Source organism: Sinohyriopsis cumingii, chromosome 6 (assembly GCF_028554795.1).
Source record: "Sinohyriopsis cumingii isolate HCF-2022 chromosome 6, ASM2855479v2, whole genome shotgun sequence".
Classification (NCBI taxonomy): Eukaryota; Metazoa; Mollusca; class Bivalvia; order Unionida; family Unionidae; genus Sinohyriopsis; species Sinohyriopsis cumingii.
This window is the reverse complement of record NC_142966.1, coordinates 57,593,909-57,615,620: the sequence shown is the minus strand read 5'-3', so window position 1 is coordinate 57,615,620 and position 21,712 is coordinate 57,593,909. Positions and strand designations below refer to the sequence as shown.

Sequence of the window (21,712 nt, the reverse complement as noted above, 5' to 3'; positions counted from 1 at the left end):
AAATTTGAGAATATGGTTATGAAGCATCGCTTTATCGAAAATAGGGAGAAGCTACTGTACATAAGCCTGTTCTTGTATAAGTTGACCCCACCCCCAGACTGAATAACTATGTATGTGTGTATGTGATTTAGACTTTTAACGTAGCTTTAACAATTTTCCAGTCATATCACTATGATGTCTGCAGTGTGGCAGTTTAAAGTGATGTATAGCACCAAGGCATCATGCCGCAGACATGTAGCATCATGTCCCATCCAGTCACATTATCCTGACACCAGGCTGACCAGTCCTAACACTAACGTCATAATGCTGAGTGCCAAGCGAGGCAGCTGTTAGTACCATTTTTAGAAGTATTTGGTGTGACTCGGCTGGAGTTCGAACCCATGACCTCCTGCATGTGGGGCAGATGCTCTAACCACTAGGCCACCGGAGCAGTCACTGAATAGCTAAAACTTTAAAAAATATATGACCCACGTATAAACTGACCCAGAAGTCAGCCATATTGAAAAATCTATTTAGTGCTAATCAATCTGAATGGGTGGTCACTATCACTTGGGGATTCAGTACAGGAGGTCCTTGGGGTTCAGGTTAGGCATAAAATCTTATCTTTGGCAATCTTTGGCAATCTGTAATAACGATATATCTTGGTGGTCAACAAGAAAACTTGAAGTTTCAAGTATAGACCTTGTCCTACAGATAAATTAAACCCCCCTTCTTCCAGGCTTTTATTTTTTCCTAAATTATTCACCTTTTTTATAAATGGTATTCCTTGGTAAAACTAATGTAATCAGTGAGCAGCTAACTTGCCACTACCACATCTCCTACTGCTCCAGGTCCAAGGAGCTAAATATTTAAACAAATGTCTTAAAATAAACTATATCTATGATGGAGAGAGACTTTACATATTGTAATATATTTCATCCCCCCCAACCCATTATGGTACACTGCTAGTTCCCCTGAGTCAATGAAAATATATATCTATTTGTTCTACCTTCTTGTTTGTTGATAGGAGCCACATTGGCTCAATGGTAAGCATACCAGATTCATTACCAAAAGGGTGCAAATTATAATCATACTATTGAATCAACCCAGGTTTGTTTGCTTCTGCTTTGTGTCTTTGGGCAAGGCATGCCAATTGCCTTGGTACTAAGGGTTGCAGGTTTGATTTCACCCAAGCCACTTAAGTTTGGCTGCCTTGGTGTGTCATTGGGAAAGGCATCAGCTCCAATATCCTTGGCATTGTATAGTCAGTAATGTGTTAAAAGATGTCATTTAAGCCAACAAAGAAATGAGCAAAAAAATAATCTGCTTGTGTGGCAGTATTTTAAAACTCAAAACCAAGCCTGACCAAATCTCTTTTGATATCTTTCCCCTCTTCAGTCATCTAAACTGGTGTCATATGCTGTTCACTCGTGTTGATGTGCAGGAATATTAAAACGTAATAAATACTTATACTGTCACAGATTTAACACTTGATCAGCATTATCAAAAATTAAATTCATACAGCCTTGACTAATCAAAATATTTGGCATATATCATATATACTCACATCCAGTCCAGCTGCAAACTACATAGACCCTGATCTCGGATAATGTTCCAGCTGATCAGGGTCTGTGATGTTTGTTCTACTGACTACTTCTAGCAAAGAGCATTATGCATTGGCAGATCTGGGTCTGTGCAGTATGTAGTTGGACTCAATTTATAAGCATGTATATATGTTATATGTATTATCCATGTTGTGCAGTATTGTCCATGTAATAATGTCATTATCCATGTAATAATGTCATTATCCATGTAATAATGTCATTATCCATGTAATAATGTCATTATCAATGTAATAATGTCATTATCAATGTAATAATGTCATTATCAATGTAATAATGTAATAATGTCATTATCAATGTAATAGTCATTATCCATGTAATAATGTCATTATCAGTGTAATAATGTAATAATGTCATTATCAATGTAATGTCATTATCAATGTAATAATGTAACAATGTCATTATCATTTGAATATCAGAATATAGGTGAGGAGTGTGACAGTGCTGATGAGTATGGCAGTGACACTGAAAATCAGAATCTCCAGAATTATCTCCAAATAGCGAAGAAAAGACATAAACCTGGCACACCAGGACAAAGTCTGGATGATACCATCGTTATGAAGGCCAAGGAAAAGGGTAGAGAACTCTTTGCAGATTTATCTTTACCTGATAGAAAGAAGAAACTCGATGATATGGTATGTTATCATGACAATAACAGTCAAATTTAATTGAGAGGTCACCTCCATTAAGAAGTCACCAGTCATAAACAAACACTTTCTTGGCATTCCTCAATCCAAAAGAACAACAAATTAATTTCAATTCAGCAGGCCTGTGTTATAAACAGCCACATTTGCCCAGCCCTGGAGGTGACCTTTAAATGTACTATATATACATATCAATATGCGTGTCCAGTACCAGTCAGTTCAAAAGTAGAATACCACCACCACCCTGCTGGTTCCATGGTGTAGAATATCTGCCAGCAGGTTTGGGATTGTAGAAGATAACCCTGAAGGATTGGGGTGTGGAATATGTCAAAGTAGTTTTGGGGATGTCAAATATAAACTGCAGGCTTGAGGGTGTAGAATATAATATCCCTGCAGGCTTGAGTATGTAGAATATATCCCTGCAGGCTAAGGGATGTAAAATATATCCCTGCAGGCATGAGGGTGTAGCATATCCAATACAGGCTTGGGTATGTAGAATATATTTCTGCAGGCTTGAGAGTGTAGAATATATCTCTGCAGCATGAGGATGTAGAATATATCCCTGCAGCATGAGGATGTATAATATATCCCTGCAGGCTTGAGGATGTAGAATATATCCCTGCAGGCATGAGGGTGTAGAATGTATCCCTGCAGGTTTGAGGATATACTATATCCCTGCAGGCATGAGAGTGTAGAATATCCCCTACAGGCTTGGGTATGTAGAATAGATCCCTGCAGGCATGGGGGTGTAGAATATATACCTGCAGGCTTGGGGATGTAGAATATGTCCCAACAGGTTCTGGGCTGTAGAATATATCCCTGCAGGCATGGGGGTGTAGAATATATACCTGCAGGCTTGGGGATGTAGAATATGTCCCAACAGGTTCTGGGCTGTAGAATATATCCCTGCAGGCATGGGGGTGTAGAATATATACCGGCAGGCTTGGGGATGTAGAATATGTCCCAACAGGTTCTGGGCTGTAGAATATATCCCTGCAGGCATGTGATGTAGAATATAACTTTTCAGGCATGGGGATATAGACTTTATCTCGGCATGTGTGTGATGTAGAATATAATCCTGCATGCTCAGGAACCTAGAAATCCCCCTGCATGCTCAGGGATATAGAAAATAACATGCAGGCTAAGGGATATAGAAATCCCCATGCAGACTTTGGGATGTTGAAATCCCCTGGCAGTCTTTAGAATGTAGAATATAACCCTGCTGGCTCAGGGATATAGAAATCCCCATGCAAGTTTGGAAATGTAGAATATAATCCTGCAGGCTTGGAGATGTAGACATTATCCCTGCATGCTTGGAGATTTAGAACATGCTTTGCATGCCAAGGGATGTAGAAGACTCACTGCAGGGTTGGGGAGGTAGAATCCCCCTGCAAGCTTTGGGATGTGGAAGATAACCATGCAGGCTTGGGGATGTAGAATATAATTCTGCAGGCTTAGGGATGTAGAATATGCTCCTGCATGCTTAGGAATGTAAAAGACTCCCTGCAGGGTTAGGGAGGTAGAATCCCCCTGCAGGCTTGGGGATTTAGAATATGCCCATGCAGGCTTGGGAATGTAGAATATTTCCAGCAGGCTTGGGTTGTAGAAATCCCTTTGGAGGCTTGGGGATGTGGAAGATAACCCTGCAGGCATGGGGATGTAGAAATCCTCCTGCAAGCTTGAAGATGTAGAATATGCCTAATGCACCCTCTCATATATTATAAGCAGCGAATTTAGGATGTGCAGTAGGTAACATGCCGGAATGGAAAGAATACAAGTTTATATTTTACCATCAGATAAGCCCAGGATGGCTACCATGGTGTAGCCTTGCGCAAGGTACATTACTCTGATTGCCTCATTACCAAAAGACCTATTTGTGTTGCTGAGCTTTAAACACCAAAACAAACGAAAGTATATTGCTTTAAATAGCTATAATCATTTAGAATTATAGGACATCGTGATGCAAGGATTCATTGTTTATATCAAATTCATGATTCTATTCAGCAGCAAATGAGGAATTTTGATGATGAGGCTCCTGTAGGAGACACCAATTACCTGTAGTCTACTCTGGTTATTACATAACTTGTACAAAAGGCTTGAACAAATTTTCAGAACATAGCTTGATGAAATGTATGCAGTAAGTTATTGCATTATACAAAGCTGATAGCTGTAGTGTCAGATTGGTGGGTGAGAAAGCAAACCAAGAAGCTTTCTTGGCTTTGAAGTGGTCTTTTTAATGCATGTGAATGATTTTTAGTTTGCTCACTAATTTGGAAATGACCCTTAGTAAAACATGACCTGGAGTCATACAGTAGATTCTCATTCATCCAGTGTCACTGATTCCTGAAGCACCAATGAGGCTGGTGGAACATGTTTGGTTCTCATATGGACTGCCACAGCCTGCTGTTTGCATTGAGCAAGGGTCTGGTGGTAACATATTTGGTTCTCATTTGGACTGGCACAGCCTGCAGTTTGCATTGAAGAGGGGTCTGGTGGTAACATAATTGGTTCTCATATGGACTTCCACAGCCTGCATTGAGCAGGAGGCTGGTGTTAATGTTTTGTTCTCATATGGAATGATATCATTCTCCACATAACCTGAATTTTACCAATATTACCTTTTTAAGCCAGTGAGTTAATATCATGATAATCAAAATGTGTCAATGGCACAACTTTATGGACATTGGTTTAAGTGAAAGATATCTAGATGTGCTTTAATAACTGTTGGTTTGGTGCTGTAGGCTGCATTGGTTCAGTTTGATGTTCAGTACTCAGATGTAAACATCATGTTACGGGTTAATTTTGGCAGGAGTTTGATTTGTGCTCACACTAGTGGTAGTATTGTTTTAATCTTTAAAGTGACCACCCTTTGTTATTGGCATATTTTTATTTCTTTTGTTTTCTTTATTCTGGGTATTAGCAATTGGTTACTAATTGAATACCTATAAATATGCAAACTTGGACATAAATTTATGTTCCATTGAAAATGTCTTTTTTTTTATAAACAAATCAAGAAAATTTAAACTATATGTATATATATCAGTAGGCACATATTCTATTCCATAATGCCAGCCATTACTTTGTGTTGATTGACTTAAAGCAGGAAAGATAGGAATGTTTACAAAAATGGTATTAAATAAGACCCAGTATCAATTCAGACTTGCTTGAATAACATTATTCTTTTAAGCACTCAAGCAAAAATGATCAAAAAGTATTTTTCATGCCCTACCATGACAGTGGTGGGGGATAAAATATAACACATGTCCATCCATCCATCATATTTTTTAAGGTTTGTATTTAGATCATTTTGAGGCATTTGTGATCAGGAACACATTTCTCATTTTGATACTTCAGTAATTGCTTGAAAGTGACTTCTTTGTGATTTGAATGCTTTTGATAGGTAACCAAGTTGCAGCAGGAAATAGACAAAGAATCAGAACACAAAGCTGATTTGTTGCGGATGGAGGCTGAAGCCACTGAGCGTGCTCACAAAATAGCTCTGAGAATTCAGGGGGAGAAATCAGATGAGAAGATGGAAGCCTTGATGATGATGATAGTGCACTACTGTGCAGGGTTGCAGCACTGCTTGGACCAGGAAGAGGAGGAGAGGAGGAAGACAGAGAAAGCATCCCAGAATTCCATTTCATTCATATCCCAAAATTCCACATCAGTTATGGAGAATTCTATTCCAACAGTAACTTTGCCAGTAGAAGATCAGTTCAGGGATAGTCTGCAAACAACTGCTGATGCAGAAGATGATGAATTTCAGTTTGATATTGATACATAATAGGGCACACAGCAATAAATCTAATGACAAACTGAATATTTCTGGAGCAGATTATGACAAATTCTTATTGAAATGAGTTTACTGCATACTTCGTTCTGGTCTTCAAGCATTTTATTTGCAGTATTCCCTGAATATAATCATGTCCATGTGAAGCTTAGAGTACTGTATATACTTGTATACAAGTTGAGTTAAACTTCAAACAACAAAGATCCTGATCCGCCTTAGCATAATGTGCATGCAGAGCAGGGTTTGTGTTGTTTGTTTTACTGATTACTTCTAACAAACTGTACAATCCCAGATCTGCTTGCACATTATGTGATGGCAGATCTCGGTCTGTGTAGTTTGCAGTTGGACTTATTGTATAAGTGACTATAGATGGTATACCATCTTATTATAATGAGACTGACTTACAATGAACTAAATGTTGTGCATGTATGTGATATAGAATTTTTAATGTAACTTTAACAATTTTAGTGATATTGCTACAATATCCACAGTGTGGCACTGGAAGTAAATGTTGAGATTGATATATTTGGTTTTACTACTACTTAATGAATTCATGATCTTCCTCACCTTATTGCAGGTACTGTGTTATAATGATCTTCCTCTCCTTATAGCAGGTACTGTGTTATAATGATCTTTCAACCCTTATAGCAGATACTGTGTTATAATGATCTTCCTCACCTTATAGCAGGTACTGTGTTATAATGATCTTCCTCACCTTATATCAGGTACTGTGTTATAATGATCTTCCTCACCTTATAGCAGGTACTGTGTTATAATGACAGATCTTATAGTGAGGAAATTCTGTATTTTGTTTCACTCTTCTATTTTTGTGTTACTTGTAATTGACGAGACATAGAACTTTTTTGGGGCAGTGATGTCATCAAGGATTGTTTTGAAAGCCACATGCAGCACTCTCTCTTGATGTAAGGCCCTTCACTTATAACACAGTTCCTGTTATGAGGCAAGTTTGGTAATGGACCATATTACTTTTAAGTAATATTAAAATTACATGTCTCATATAAGGCATTGTGGCTGTAAAGCTTGTCTCATGGACAGTGCTGTGTTGAGGAATTACTGTATCTTTTATATCCATTACTGTATCACGCCTCGGATGCAAGAGGTCATTGGTTCGAACCCCGGCTGAGTAGTACCAAAGACTTACAAAAATGGTACTTGCAGCTGCCTCGCTTGGTGCTCAGCATTAAGAGGTTAGTGTTAGGACTGGTCAGCCTGGTCTCAGGATAATGTGACTGGGTGGGACATGATGCTACATGTCTGTGGCATGTTGCCTCAGCACTTGACATCACTCTAAATTGCCACACTGCAGACATCATAGTGATATGACTGAATTTTTTTTAAAGCTACATTAAAAATCCAAATCACACAAACACCCATTACTGTACTACACTTGACTGCTCTGGTGGCCTGGTGGTTAGAGCATCTGCCTCAGAAGCTGGAGATCGTGGGTTCGATCCCTGGCCGAGTCATACCAAAGACTTACAATAATGGTACTAACAGCTACTTTGCTAGGTGCTCAGCATTAAGAGGTTAGTATTAGGACTGGTTGGCCTAGTGTCAGGATAATGTAACTGGGTGGGACATCATGCTGCATGTCTGTGGCATGATGCCTCAGTGCTAGACATCATTATAAACTGCCACACTGAAGACATCATAGCGATATGACTGATTTTTTTTTTTAAAGGTACGTTAAAATTCCTAATCACACATGCACGCACACACACATGCACACATGCATGCGTACACACACACACACACACTCATGCACACACTATTTGTCTGAATTGACATCTTCATATTCTAGGAGTGTCTAGCTTACCTTCAGTTAAAGTTTTTGAAAGTCACATGTTTTACATTAGTCACTCTTTTTAAGTGAATCATTTGGGTATAAGTATTACTGTATATACTCATTTATAAGACAAGTCCAACTGCAACTTGCACAGACCCAGATCTGCCATCGAATAATGTGCCAGCAGATCTAGGTCTGCAATGTGGTAGGAATAATCACTTGAAAAAACAACACAGACCATGATTTGAAGGTGCATTATACTATGGCAGATCAGGATCTTTGTTGTTTGCAGTGTGACTCGACATATAATATGGTACATGTCCAAATTTTTGTACCTTGATATGCTAGGAGTTCTGGTCTTACTTGCGCAAACAGAAGGATATGTCATAATACTGTTTACAGGTTTGACTCATTCAGCAGAACACATTATTCAAAGTTCTTTGAGTTTAGTAATTTTGTTTCCTTGTATGGACAGCATATAAAGAATGTACACTTGACAGTACACAAACAAGGTCAGTGTTACCCAAAGCTTTTATAAGTGTTTATTTGAAGTGTACCTTAGTTATATCCCAGAATTTCTTAGTAGTTTCCTTGTAAGGTTATGGTGATTTTCCTTTTTTAAGATAGACAAATTTTTTTGGGTCTAGAATTATCACTTTAATTTTGATTCGTCAGGGAATGTGTGATATTATAAAGGACTTTCACTTGATTGGAAATTGTAGTGTATAATCACAGACTTTGGAGTACCATATATACTCACTTGTAAGTCCAGTCAAACTGCAAACAGCAAAGATCCTGAGCTGTCGTAGCATAATGCACTTGCGGACCAGGGTTTATATTGTTCATTCTTCTGATCCTAAACAACTGCACAGACCTAGATCCACTGGTGCATTATGCAATGGCAGATCTGAATCTGTGCAGTTTATTGTTGGATTCATCTTATAAGCCAGTACATACAGCATTAATCACAATAAAATGGCAGTTACTCATGAGCATGCAAAATATTTGTGTTAGCATTTCCTATAATCTCTCATGGAATTTAAATGTTGATGAATTTACAGATTTGGCTAATTGCATTGTGGGCTTTATCAATGAAATATCAAAAGTAAAACTAAAAAAAGTCAGAGATATTGCTTTTAAAACCTTGGTAAGACCACAGATATTGTTCGAGTGTTTTCTACCAGTTTTCTAAAATAAACATCCAGAAGATAAAAACAAATTCAGAGAAATGCCACACATCACCCAAGTGTGTCTGAAATTCAGAATAAGTTTGGCTTGCTGACACTTGAATGAGGTTGTCAAATATATATCTAGTTCTGTGTTACAAAATGTTTCCAAGACTTCTAAGATACTACCATTCCAAGATTTTTGAGACAAATCTGTATTATTAAAGACAAGAACTCCATTTTTCCAATGGCAGTTTGTTAGATAACCAGACCTGGGTGTTTTAGTCTCAACAAACCATAATTTTATAGCTTGTAGCCTTTTATCTTAACCTTGTAAGTTTCTAAATACAGTTATTCTTCAAAACTGTCATGTTCTTAAACTTTACCAAAATCATCTCATTAACTTATGTTACATGCAGGTGTAGACACAAAAATTGCTTGAAATCCTCAAAAATATACAGATATAGATACATCAAACTGAATGACTAATTATGGTTTAATTACTTGAATTGCATAATCATGTTTTAAATATTTCTATTTATTTAAAAAGGTTACCTAAAAGATCTGAACTAGTTAAAAATGCTAAAAGCTTTTTCTAGTATTCTGTATGTCGTGTCATGATATAAACACCTCAGAAAAAATAATAATTATTTTTTCTTGGAACATATTTCAGAAATAATCTATGAACAGAATTTGAGTACTTTTAGAGCCCAAATGAACCAACATTTTTAACAATAGATAACAGGTGAATCAAATTGACACCATAACTTTCTCTTTGTATGGATACAAATTTGTTATAACCACTTAGTCACCTCTAGAAATAATATCCATATCTTTATTGAAACAAATGACTGTAGAACAGATTTTAATTAAAACATTACTTATTTTATGGAAGTATCTATTCATCAAGGACATACACAAGTCTTGGTTTACAGGTGATAATGTCAAACGTTGTTTTCAAGTTCCTACTGATTGATTATGATAGTATCCAAGTTGCTTTGTCCATCTTTATGATACTTTTACAGTATACTGTATTTATCCAGTCATTACAGGCAACCAACTATAAACAACATACACCAATAGCTGCCATCACATATACTGGTAGATCAAGGTTTACACTGTTTGGATGAAATAGTTGAAGAGAATGAACAATATAAGCCCTGTTGTGCAATGACAAATCATAAGAAAATACTGGAAAAAATGCTTAGCAAGAATGATCCAGTTGTACATATTTTTCAATATTTGGTCACAATTTATCTGTTAATTATTACACATATAATTACATATCTACAATTTAATAATACTTTGGTTTTACAGAATTGATACTTATGATTTCTGTATTCCTGACTGTAAACATAACAAGAAAAACAGTTATGTGAACTTGTATTATAGGGAAGATTTTTATGTTAATAATCCATATACTTGTATTACAGGGCAGATTTTAATGCAAAAAATCCATGTATAAAACTCTGTAGTCTTTCTAAGCAATCTTTTTCTCACATGTCATAAACTTTTTCTTCAAAATCAATATAAAAATTGACCACCTGGATTCTTTTTTTTTTTAAAGCATTCCTGATGCTGTATTTTGTTTTGATAAATGTTCTATGAAGCCTTCAGTGTCTTTCATTGTATAGGGTATACTTTTGTTACTGTGATATTATTATCGTATTTAATTTTCAGGTTTATAAGGAGTTATGACCTTCAAGCCCCACTTGCATACTGTATTTCTTGTAATAAATGCTCTGGTTTCATTATAAATAATATAAATGAAGGGCAGCTATTAGAATATCAAATTAAAACATACTTTAGATTAAGAAAGTACTAGTGTAATTATCTTTAAGCTTGTTTGGTTATAAATTTAAAATGCTTAACCAATTTTCTTCCCTTTCCATAAATGTGTATGACAGTTCTATGAGGTATTTCTTTTATCAATGGGAAATGAACTGGAGGGTAAAACCTTTTCCATGTAAATTTCAGCTTTATTTTTCTTATGGAATGAAAGGGATGGGCTGTTTATTATTGGATGGGTGTTTGTCAGAAGAAATACAGTAAAAGCATCATAATATTTGAGTGCATATTAAAGCTCAGACTTTGGAACCACATCACTATTTTCATTATCAGCCAGGTTAAAAGTCCTGTTTTACACATTGTAAAGCTGAGCCATCTGCTTGACAACAACCAGACATTTTCTTTTATTTAAAAGTTGTGTTTATGCAGACTTCCTTCCAGAATGTCCAATGCTAAATCAGTGTTGGCTTTATGAATGCATTTTTTTCCACTTTATTTATGAGAACCCCACGAGAATTAATTGTCAGGTATAAGTCTTTCACTTGCACTGAGCCAGTTGTTGAGGTAATTTGCCATACTTTTTCCCGACAGGATAGGTGCTTTTTAAAAATGTAAATGTATATAATAAATATAATTGAACTAAAGATTAGCATCCATGACCCAAAACAATTAAACGTCATATTAAATGTGAAGTGTTCATTTATTAGAGTAAATTGACATTGCTGTCTTTTATAATATAGCAGCTTTAATTGGACAGGAACATTCATTACTGTAGTTAATATACAATGACGTTTTGCTGATATTTACTTATATTTAGTGATGTCTGATTGGGTAGAGAAATGGAAAAAGGGTCTTATATTTCACAGTGTGCTATTTATTCATTTATCTTGTAAAAGAGTTGGTTTTCTTTTCTTTCCTTTTGTTTTGGGCTCAAATCTTTTTCTTTTAGGATTTTTTATTTTTCATTCCTGCTGATAAACTGATTTAAAATTTAAAGGTTTGGAAATATGTTTATTTGTAAATTAAAAAATCTCTTGCATTGGATTATCAGTTTCCCACAACTGCTTTGGAGAGATCTGAAGGAGAATGAGATGACTGCCTTGTTATTCAGAAAAAATCATAGAACAAGAAACTGAACACATTTCCTAAACTGGGGTGGTCAATATAGGTTCTTAGATAAGAATCTTTTCCATAGATAAGTGTCGTTAAAAATTTCAGATTGAGCTACAGTTTTGAGTGTAGTCTGTGCTCAAGTTGAAATCTTTCTAAAGTGGGGCAAGGTCATGACTTCTCTGTGTATAGCACTTTAATACATATCAACTCTCTTGTGCATGATATGGTGAAATCAAAATATATCACTTGTGTATTATTGTTTTGTGAGATTATTTCAGAGCCATCAGTATTGTCAGCTGCATGTATTTTGAGTATCTGTTTATTATTGTCTGCAGATGTAAAACAGTTGTATTAGAGGATTTTATTGATTTATGTTGTCCATATATTTTACCCATTATAACCAGATTTTTATGATAATAATGTTCTTGTTTCTTATATTTGTATCTCTGGGTTCAGTGAGGGTCGTCTGTGTCTTTAATAACTTTTAGTTGGTGGTTTGGTGTTGTAAGGGACCATTGTTAGTGGCATGATTTTACCACTGTTCATGTACTTTTTAGGTGTGGATCCAGGTTAGATGTGGATCCAGGACACTTCAGAGGAGGGGATTACCATGAGTATCTGATATATCTTATGCTGACATAACTAACTGTATGGCAATCTACGTACATATTTTACCATGAAGGGAAGTAAATCACTAAGGGAGATAACAACCCTCGTTTAACAGAGTTATAGGTACAGTGTAAAAACATACCACAATATGCACTAATAGTTCTGTCATTTATTGCAGAAAGAAGAAAAATCTGTAATGACCAAAATGAAACTGCAAGAACCCAGAAAATGTCAGTTTCAACCCTTCTTTTCCCCCCGATGTCAAATACATTACCTAATCACATTAAATTAGGATAGAGTTCTTTGGCTACTTCCAAAAATAGCCCTTATGGAAAGATGAAAAACGTCTTTCTCGCTATTAATATAGACAAAGGGAAAAACTCTTACAGGTTAACTCCCATTTTTACCATTAAAGGTTACCACTGTACCCAGATATGCCAGTTTTCACTTTCCCCGTCATGCAATAAAGATGTCCTCCTCAGTATTTTCAGGGTTATAGTAAGTCAGAATCTTGTTTTATGTGGTGCATACAAATTTTTTTGAATTCCGGTGAATGTATCCATTTTTTTGCAAGTTTTGTATCCATTATTTTTACATGAGATTTTGATTAGTAGCATTCAGTTTCACTAGAGACCTTTTTGTCTGCTGCAGTTATCAACTATTACACCTCTAAGTCATTTCAATTACATTATTTCAAGTTATTACATTATTTCAAGTTATTACATTATTTCAAGTTATTCATATTTGTTATATGCACTTTTGTTTCTTTTCTTCATTGCAGAGATGACAACCATGTGCAAGATGTAAACAATTTAAGGTTGTTGAGGATGGACATGAGATGTGTCTAAACATACAGTTGCTCATTGGTTGGAAATACTTAGTCCATTGTTTTGGAAAAGCAGCTCAGGGGCTGCAGAAATTAATAGACTACTACATCACAACAAGACTTTCTATACACCTCACATCTAAATCATTGAATAGTCTCATGGGGATGTCAAGATGACTTCTCCAACCACATACCCCATGCACATGCGGAAATGGCATAACAACATACTGTATCCGTGAATATAGTAGAAAGCACAGACAATTCCAGTCTAATCAAGTATTGGAATTGCGTCGGATCAATAGGGCATCTTCGTTGTCAGTATATTGACAAGAAGTAATGGCATTTATCTATTGTAATCTCACCGGTGATAAGCCTTACAAACAAATAAGGCCCACAAACAAAAAGGACCTCATCCATGGGGTGTAAAGGCTTTCAATCAGTATTACCCCTTGTATGAGGCATGAAGGTTTACAGTCAAACTTGTCCCCTGCCCATGAGGCATCAGCATGTACATGTATCATTTACCCCATCTGTGCATACAAATATTAAGAGAACAAGACATAAAGGTTTGCACTTTGACCCGTATAGTATGGCAAACCATTGTGCACCAGCTCGCAAGAGTGCAAGGTATATATTGTCTTTGGTACACCATTCCTACTGACAAGCTGGTTCAGCTATACAAGTGAGATATATATATATATATATTTACATTGCACAGGAGTCTATCTCCAACTGGCAAGTCGGCCACCCGGACGGACAGCATAGCTACCCATCTGGACGACCAGTCAACTGGACTGACCATTCCTATGAAATTTATAGTGAGCTGCCATTACTTGTAAACCATATAACTGATCTAAACCAGCTGCTCTGGACAGGCATTCCATAATATATTCACTACTTATGGCATATCCAGTGGACAAACTGATGATGGATGTTGATGATACTTTGTCAGTGTTTTGATATGGAAGGCTATATCCCTGGACTATTGGTGTACAGGAGGAGGACAATACCTGTGTTGATGAAGGGGGAAATGTCAGAACATGCCATTCTGACTATGGAATGGGTTGAATTTAGTTCATGCCAGCAATATAGCAGTTATATAGAATTTGACCTCCATTGGAATGTCATCATCCAAATTCAGTCAGTTCTGCTTACAGTGTTAGTGCCTTGGTGGATGTAGATGACGATGACAACAGTTAATCATTTAGAATCTTGCCACAGTTGTTAAAGATTGCAAAATTTACAGGACATCACTTGGAGCATTCATGATCCTGCTGATGCAAGAGCTTTTTTGTGGTGAGTATATTGCATGCAACTTTCTCACCTCAATGGTAAAAAGTTGTTAACAGAGATATTGTATCCATATTTACCTTGTCTGGATGTTGCTAAAGTGCAGAAACAATTCTTTTACGCCTTCTCAAAGTCAGAAACATTTGTTGACTTCCTCCCTACTTAACGTTGTGCATCTGACAACTATTTTGTCTAGCTGAAAAGGCCACTAATGATCTATGCTGCTTTTCTATGCACTCCCTCCCTTTGTTTCTCCACTTCTATTAGGGCATTGAATTGAGGAGGTGAGAAAGCAAGATACCCTTTAACGTTCAGGACAATCTCCTATTTTTGCATGACCCTTTTAGAAAATAGACAAGGCAAGGGATGATTGTCACCAGAGAATTCATAGTGGTGGTTCTTAACAATGGCAGGGTTTCCTTTTTCTCCTGGCCAAGCAAATTATAGTTGGTCATCTGCCCCTGATTTGCATGGAGGGGAGAGGGGTACACAGCATTTCCTTCCCCAAGCCTTCCATCACTCATCTGTGGTATACCATCATCCACTACCATTGGCAACCCATATGAGGTGTCAGAATACTCTCATTCTGTCAAATTTTGACCAACCATATTTGGAATATCTTGGGTGATCCAAAACCGTATCATAGTGTCTTTAGATTTCATTATCTGAACCCTGACACTTTTGTCATCCTACCTTCATGAAGGATCCTCTGAGCAATCCCATGACGAGTGTTTTTACACAAGACAATCCTATTTTCTTGTCGTAAAGGGTGGTGTACATATTATGAAAATTGCTCACATCACACAGGGCATCTACTCCAGAACATTTCTGGTTACAAAGTCCAATGTCAGTTTAGGCCTGTGATGGAAAACGTGATCAATCCTGAGGTGTTAAACACATTTTCATATACTGATTCATCTAGCATTAATCTAAGCCCATTACTAAATAGTTCAGAACATCTGCTACAGAGATGGTGAAATTCCTGCACAACATTCACAACAGTATTTAAATTATACCAAGATATTATGTGTAATCAATATTCGTTTCTGTTTTGTACAAGTTATTTTATTAACAAACCATTGCAGATTGACTGGGACCAACTGAGTCTTAATCATTCCATCATGTTCTTAAAACTGTCTTATCAGAGGAGTAGCCATTACAACATTTCATCTTTAGATATGTTATATCTATTGACTTGCTTTAGCAATAAAAATGCTGTTAAGGCTGTTTGCTTCCAGTTTTGTGCACCATGACAAATCAGTAATTTCAGTAATGACTTCCAGTTTTGTGCACCATGACAAATCAGTAATTTCACTACTGACTTCCAATTTTTGTGCACCATGACAAAACAGTAATTTCACTACTGACTTCCAGCTTTTTGTGCACCATGACAAAACAGTAATTTCACTACTGACTTCCAGCTTTTTGTGCACCATGACAAATCAGTAATTTCACTACTGACTTCCAGTTTTGTGCACCATGACAAATCAGTAGTTTCACTACTGACTTACAGCTTACATGGGACTGTAAAATAGATGACTGATTCATTCACCAGCCAGCTTGTACCAGTTTCAATTGCAAATGGCTGTTTGTTCACTCTTTAGTATCTTGCCCACCTCTATGAGACAAAAAGAGAGTCAGCTGATATGAGAAGCTTTTAGTGAATAGGAAATCCAAAGAAGCTGTAAATGGTTATTCTTTGTGACCCATGAAACTTTGGCTGGCTTTACAGACAAGTTTTAAATATCGATTGACCCCTGACCTTAATAAAGCAAGATATGACTTATATCTCTTCTCAGTGGTTAACTTTTTCTTTGGAGATGGCTTTATTTCACAGGCAGATAGATGAAGATATTGAACTATGCCTGTCATACTGGCACATTTCTGCTGTGATAGAACAAGTAATTTTCCCATGCTCTGCCATCATGAAGAAAACTGCCAAACTTTCAAATTTGACAAGAAAATTTGATATGAAATGTTTTCGCATTGATTCACATGATAATCCTTTGTCCAAACAATGCCTTCAGTTTGCACAGACTAAGCAGTCCTTGTAGATACATTCCATTGACCACCGGAATAAATCTCTTTTTTTGGTCAGGAAACACCTTGATTAACACTGAAGAAGGGAGGTGACTGTTACATATAAAACATTAATACAGAAAATTCACCAAAGGGAAGTTAGAATGGCCATTGTGAACAGGTTTTGAATAGGTGTCTGCTGAATAAAGACAACCATTACAACAGATTTGACTGTATACTCCAGCTGTTTTATGTCCATTTCATGCTCTGTCTTCACTGAAGATGAATTCTGGCCCTACATGCTGGTCAGAAGATGTATGGGTGACCCTCACTACCAAACAACCAACATTGGCAGATGACTTGGTTAAGAAGAGCACAGTAAGGAATGCAGATGGTATCATCATGTTACTACCAATACCACCTCTATCAATGACTTCATTTGCATTAATTCCTGAAGGCAGAAAGTTCCCTCATTCAGATGAAAATTCAGCAGTCTTGATCATCATGAACCACTCAAACAGTGTCAGCTTCAACGCCACTCTGGTTGCCAAGAACAGATCTTCATGGCAATACCAATAGGCCTGTACTGACCTGGCCCCTCTAGACAAGTAATTGATATACCAACATCTTGGGCACATCCTTTCCAGGTTAGACAATAATAGACTTCAGCATTGGATACCAACCAGCTGTAGACCACACCAGTGCTGATATAACCTCACCCAATGCCTGTCATTTCCAGCTGTAGACCAAACCAGTGCTGACATATCCTCACACTGTGCCTGTCATTTCCAGCTGTAGACCACACTAGTGCTGACATATCCTCACCCTATGCCTGCCATTTCTGTGATCTTTATCCCCCTCATACCCAGTCTTGACTTCATGACATCAATAATGTCTAACATCCAAGTGTGTCTATTGCAGTCTTGGCTTTAATTTACATGCCTTTTAAAATTGGCAGCAGAACTGTGATATGCTGTTCAGTACTAGAGTCCTGGAAGTACTGCAGACTGACACTAGACAGGCTTATTACTGATCCTGGCTTTTCTGTCATGACCTGGTACTGTGTACAGTGGTGCCCTATTTCCAGATGCTTGGTATCAGTCCTAGACAGACAGTACAGTGAATGGCTGTAGATAACCATGTCATGACATGGCCAAACTTCCAGCAGTATTCACTGTGTCACATAACCTGCTTTGCCACCACAGTTGTTGCATGTATGACAGGTGGCTTCTTGTATGACCCACTCTTTTTCTATGCTTTCAGATTCACACTCACAAGATACCATTTTCATTCCCAATCTGATGATGACTTGAGAAAACCTAGCTTTCCAAATATTGATAAGAAGAGGTTTTCTGGCTTCTGCCACCATTTCCCTCTAATCAGTCCCTGGCTACTTATAAAGTTCTTGAATCCCATTGATCTATTAAAAAACAAAAACAAAGAAAACAAAAAATTATTAAAATTATTATTCAAATTGCTTCCACAGTTGGATCAAGTTTTACTACATTGCTAAGAAAGACAGCTTCTTGACCCCAAGTCTCAACAGGTCTTTCTGTTTGTACTGATAACTTCCATCAAATTTCAACCAAGCTTTCTAATAGTTATGTGCCATATTTTCAAAACTTATTTCCAGCTGCTGATAGAGACACTGTGTGCCTGGAATTACTAAATCAAGAAGTCCGTCCTTGACACAAGTTGGTTAGTTTGGAATAACATTTCAGACATCTGGGCCACCTGTTAAGGACGCTCCTCCTGATGATGCTCCAGTCCAATTTCAGAGGTGACTGAGACTTTGTTCATGTGACCAAATGATCCAAGTTTCAAACTGTATGAAGGTTCCATCTTGGCAAATAGGAGAACATCACTTTGCTTGCAGAGGGAATCTCACTGAAGGATCAGTCACTAGAAATTACAGTCGGCATAGATGCCGGCACAGCAGTGCCCACCTCCAAGAAGTCAGTGGGGCTTGTCTGTTGTGTTCATTAGTCTCCTCATGATGAAAGCCCATTTCAGTCATGCAAGAGATGCTGTCTGAAAAGGCTATTCTCATTCCTTACAACAAAAAGTCAGTCATTAGTTACAAACAGGAGCCAAGCTTCTAGATCTCAGTCTTCTGATTTGGTCTTTTTTCTTAAGGTGGTGTCAACATTGACAGTTCCACATTAGTCTGACACAGGCCAGCTCATTGCACTTGCAGTCTCACTGTCCACATGAAAACACCAGATTCACACTGAATGGTTCATCCACCCCTTCAGTTTAACATGAATTTAGGTTGACCCGTTGGGAAGCTAAAACAAAGTTACCATCCTTTGTCTCCCCAGTCCCAGATCAGAAAAGGCTGAGTAATCAATCCTCTTTATCTGAAATAAAACAGTTTATATGCATATGTGTTTCTGTAAATCCTGATGATTCCTAAAGTCATGCAAAAAGTGAGAGAATAAGATTGTTGTCTAATCATAACTGAAACCCTCAAGTGGTAAAAATTGTGGCTCAATGACATATTGAACTTGGTAACAGAGATTACCAGGTCTGTAATGAGACCATGGCTGCTGTTAAGGCAATAACAATTGGAGTATTGCATGGGACCCAGTGGTTTCTGTCTGGATAAACAAAATTTTCATTGGGGATACACATTTGCATGGGATGTGATGGTGGTCTTCATGAGGGAACATTACTGACAATCAGCATCCCTGTAATCGGCATTCAAAAGAAGCATGGATGAAATTCCAGCATTGGTAATGACCATAGATATGTTGACAATTTATTGGTTTTTTTGTCATTTTTCTGTTAGATGTTGTATTTCATGGATGTTTTTTCCCTGTGTGTTGGTCACAAAGTTGCAAAATTTCCATATACATTTGCAGCTAGAAGTTCATGTAGAAATTTCAAACTGAAATTTAAGGACTTTTTAGGGACCTAATCACGAATTAAGCCAATTAATCTTACATTTACCAGTGTGTTTTACATTGTGGGTGTCCACTGTCAAAACCAACAAAAGTAATAGATTTATGCTTTTTGTCCACAATTCAAATGTAGTTATCTCACACAACACAGATTTAACAGTCCTTCAAAGATTTTACTTTTCCACTTGTGTCATGCTTATCGGTAACTTGCTAGAGTAACGCATTTTTTGCTTTGCTTTTTGCCTAAGGGAATTAGAATATTGGACAAAAAGTTTATAATGTCTCTTCCTTTCCCACTTTCAGAGAATATTATTTAGCAGACTTTTATTTAGAGTTTCAACATACACCTTGGCTTGTTTGCTTCATCTCTTTAATTCTTCATTTTCCTGTACAGTAATAATTGCATTTTTATATCTTCTTGTGTCAGTTTTCTTTTCTCATTCCTGGGGTAAGTAAAAATCCTCTCTATAGTATGTATTCTCGTATAAGTAGAGTCCAGCTGAAAACTGCACACACCCATATCTGCTGTTGCATAATACGCCAGCAGATCTGGGTCTGTGCAGTTTGTTAGAAGGAATCTGTTGAACAAAAAACAACATTGACCCTGACCCTGGTCACAAAATTTCAGCTTTCATTGTAATTCTTTTCCAAAAAAGCCAGGTATAAATTGCTTGCCATTGGAAGAATTACTCGGGCGAGGTAGTGGGCAGGTTTTTATGAGTCACTTCAAATTGACACTACATTATTTGTTTCAGCTCAAAACCATATGTTGTTATTGTTGTTGTTGTTGGGTTTAACACCATTTTTCAGCACAAGATGGGCTATACATGGCAGCCAGTATTAATGGTGGAGGAAGAACCCAGGAAAACCCAGGAAAGAACCACCGACCTACGAGAAGCTACTGGCAAGCTTTCTCACATAACCACATTGCCTGAACCCGAGATTCGAACCCACTTAGACAGAGGTGAGATGGTAGTGATCCGTAATGATGAGCGCTTTACACCATTTGACTACATGGGGCCCCCAAAACCATATGTAACAGCAACAGTGATTCAATAGGTATAATGTGACATCCAGTTAAAAGTGAGGTGGGAACCATGCAATTCTAATTCATTTTGCATTTTGATGGGTTCTGTGGCAGTGGGTTTAAATTGTTCTTTATTTCAAACATGAAGTTTTATTTATATTTCAATTTCTGGAACTACTTCAAATGTAATTCATTTTTGGAATGTAGTTGTGATCACATCACATTTAATCACTTTTAAAAGTTCTTTTGTCAAAATTGAAACAATTTTTGAGGCTGGGTTGAATTTTAGGATGTTTTTTATTAAGTGAAATTCAAAGACTTTTCAAGGCTGAGTTTAATATCAAAGCATCAAGATTCAAACATCTTTTGTAATATCTTTACCCAATAGATCTGTTTTTGATTTTCATGTTAGACCTGTAATATCCTTAATAATATCTTGTACTCTGTCAAACTGCCTTTTATGGTTAAGAATTTGTACTATCTTTGAACAGCAAATACTGGGTATTATTTCCGCATGTATCACAATGATTTTTTTATTTTTATTTGTTTGATTCATGAAAGTATTTTAAAATCATCTTTTTCCCCTACTTATTGGTCATGTTTTATTGTATTTGACATTTACCAGTTAGTGTGTGTGCTCTATGAATCCAAATTTGTGTAAATCAGACTTGTACATTCACATTCAGAAGTTGAAACTATTGTAGACGCTTTTACCTACAATTTTTTCTTCCTCATATCAAGCTCAATGTGATCATTCATTTTATATATCTATATATATATATATGAAATATATTTATTCTTCACTGGAGACTTTTTGTTTCTTCATTTGCTTTACAGTATACATATCAGCTAGTAGTAGTCCAATTTTTTTAGCCTACCTGACCCTTTAAAAAAAGTTATCAAAAGATTTGTCTTTGAAAAATGTTTAAAGTACTGTTGACAAAAATTTATATGAATAATAATACTTCAGAATTAATTTTATTTCTGGTCAATCATTTTTTAAAGGAATTAAAAGCTGAAACTAAAATCCATTGGTGCTTATGTACATAAGTCAGATCTGAGTGATTTCATTTTTCTGTCAAAATTTGGCTGAATTATGTCCCATATTTTGCTGAACAATTGGCCT

At 36.7% G+C, this 21,712-nt stretch overlaps 1 protein-coding gene across 1 annotated transcript in view; it reads left to right on the top strand.

Annotated features, from left to right (window-relative positions):
• LOC149797019 (PDZ domain-containing protein 8-like) overlaps positions 1 to 21,389 on the top strand; it is a 118,503-nt gene extending 97,114 nt beyond the window's left edge. The window contains exons 21-22 of the mRNA XM_089960697.1: positions 2,021 to 2,236; positions 5,646 to 21,389. Of these exons, the coding sequence (XP_089816823.1) occupies positions 2,021 to 2,236; positions 5,646 to 6,032 (603 nt within the window). The 3' untranslated portion in view covers positions 6,033 to 21,389. The remainder of the gene's footprint in view (positions 1 to 2,020; positions 2,237 to 5,645) is intronic.
• The last annotated feature ends 323 nt before the right edge of the window (positions 21,390 to 21,712 follow it).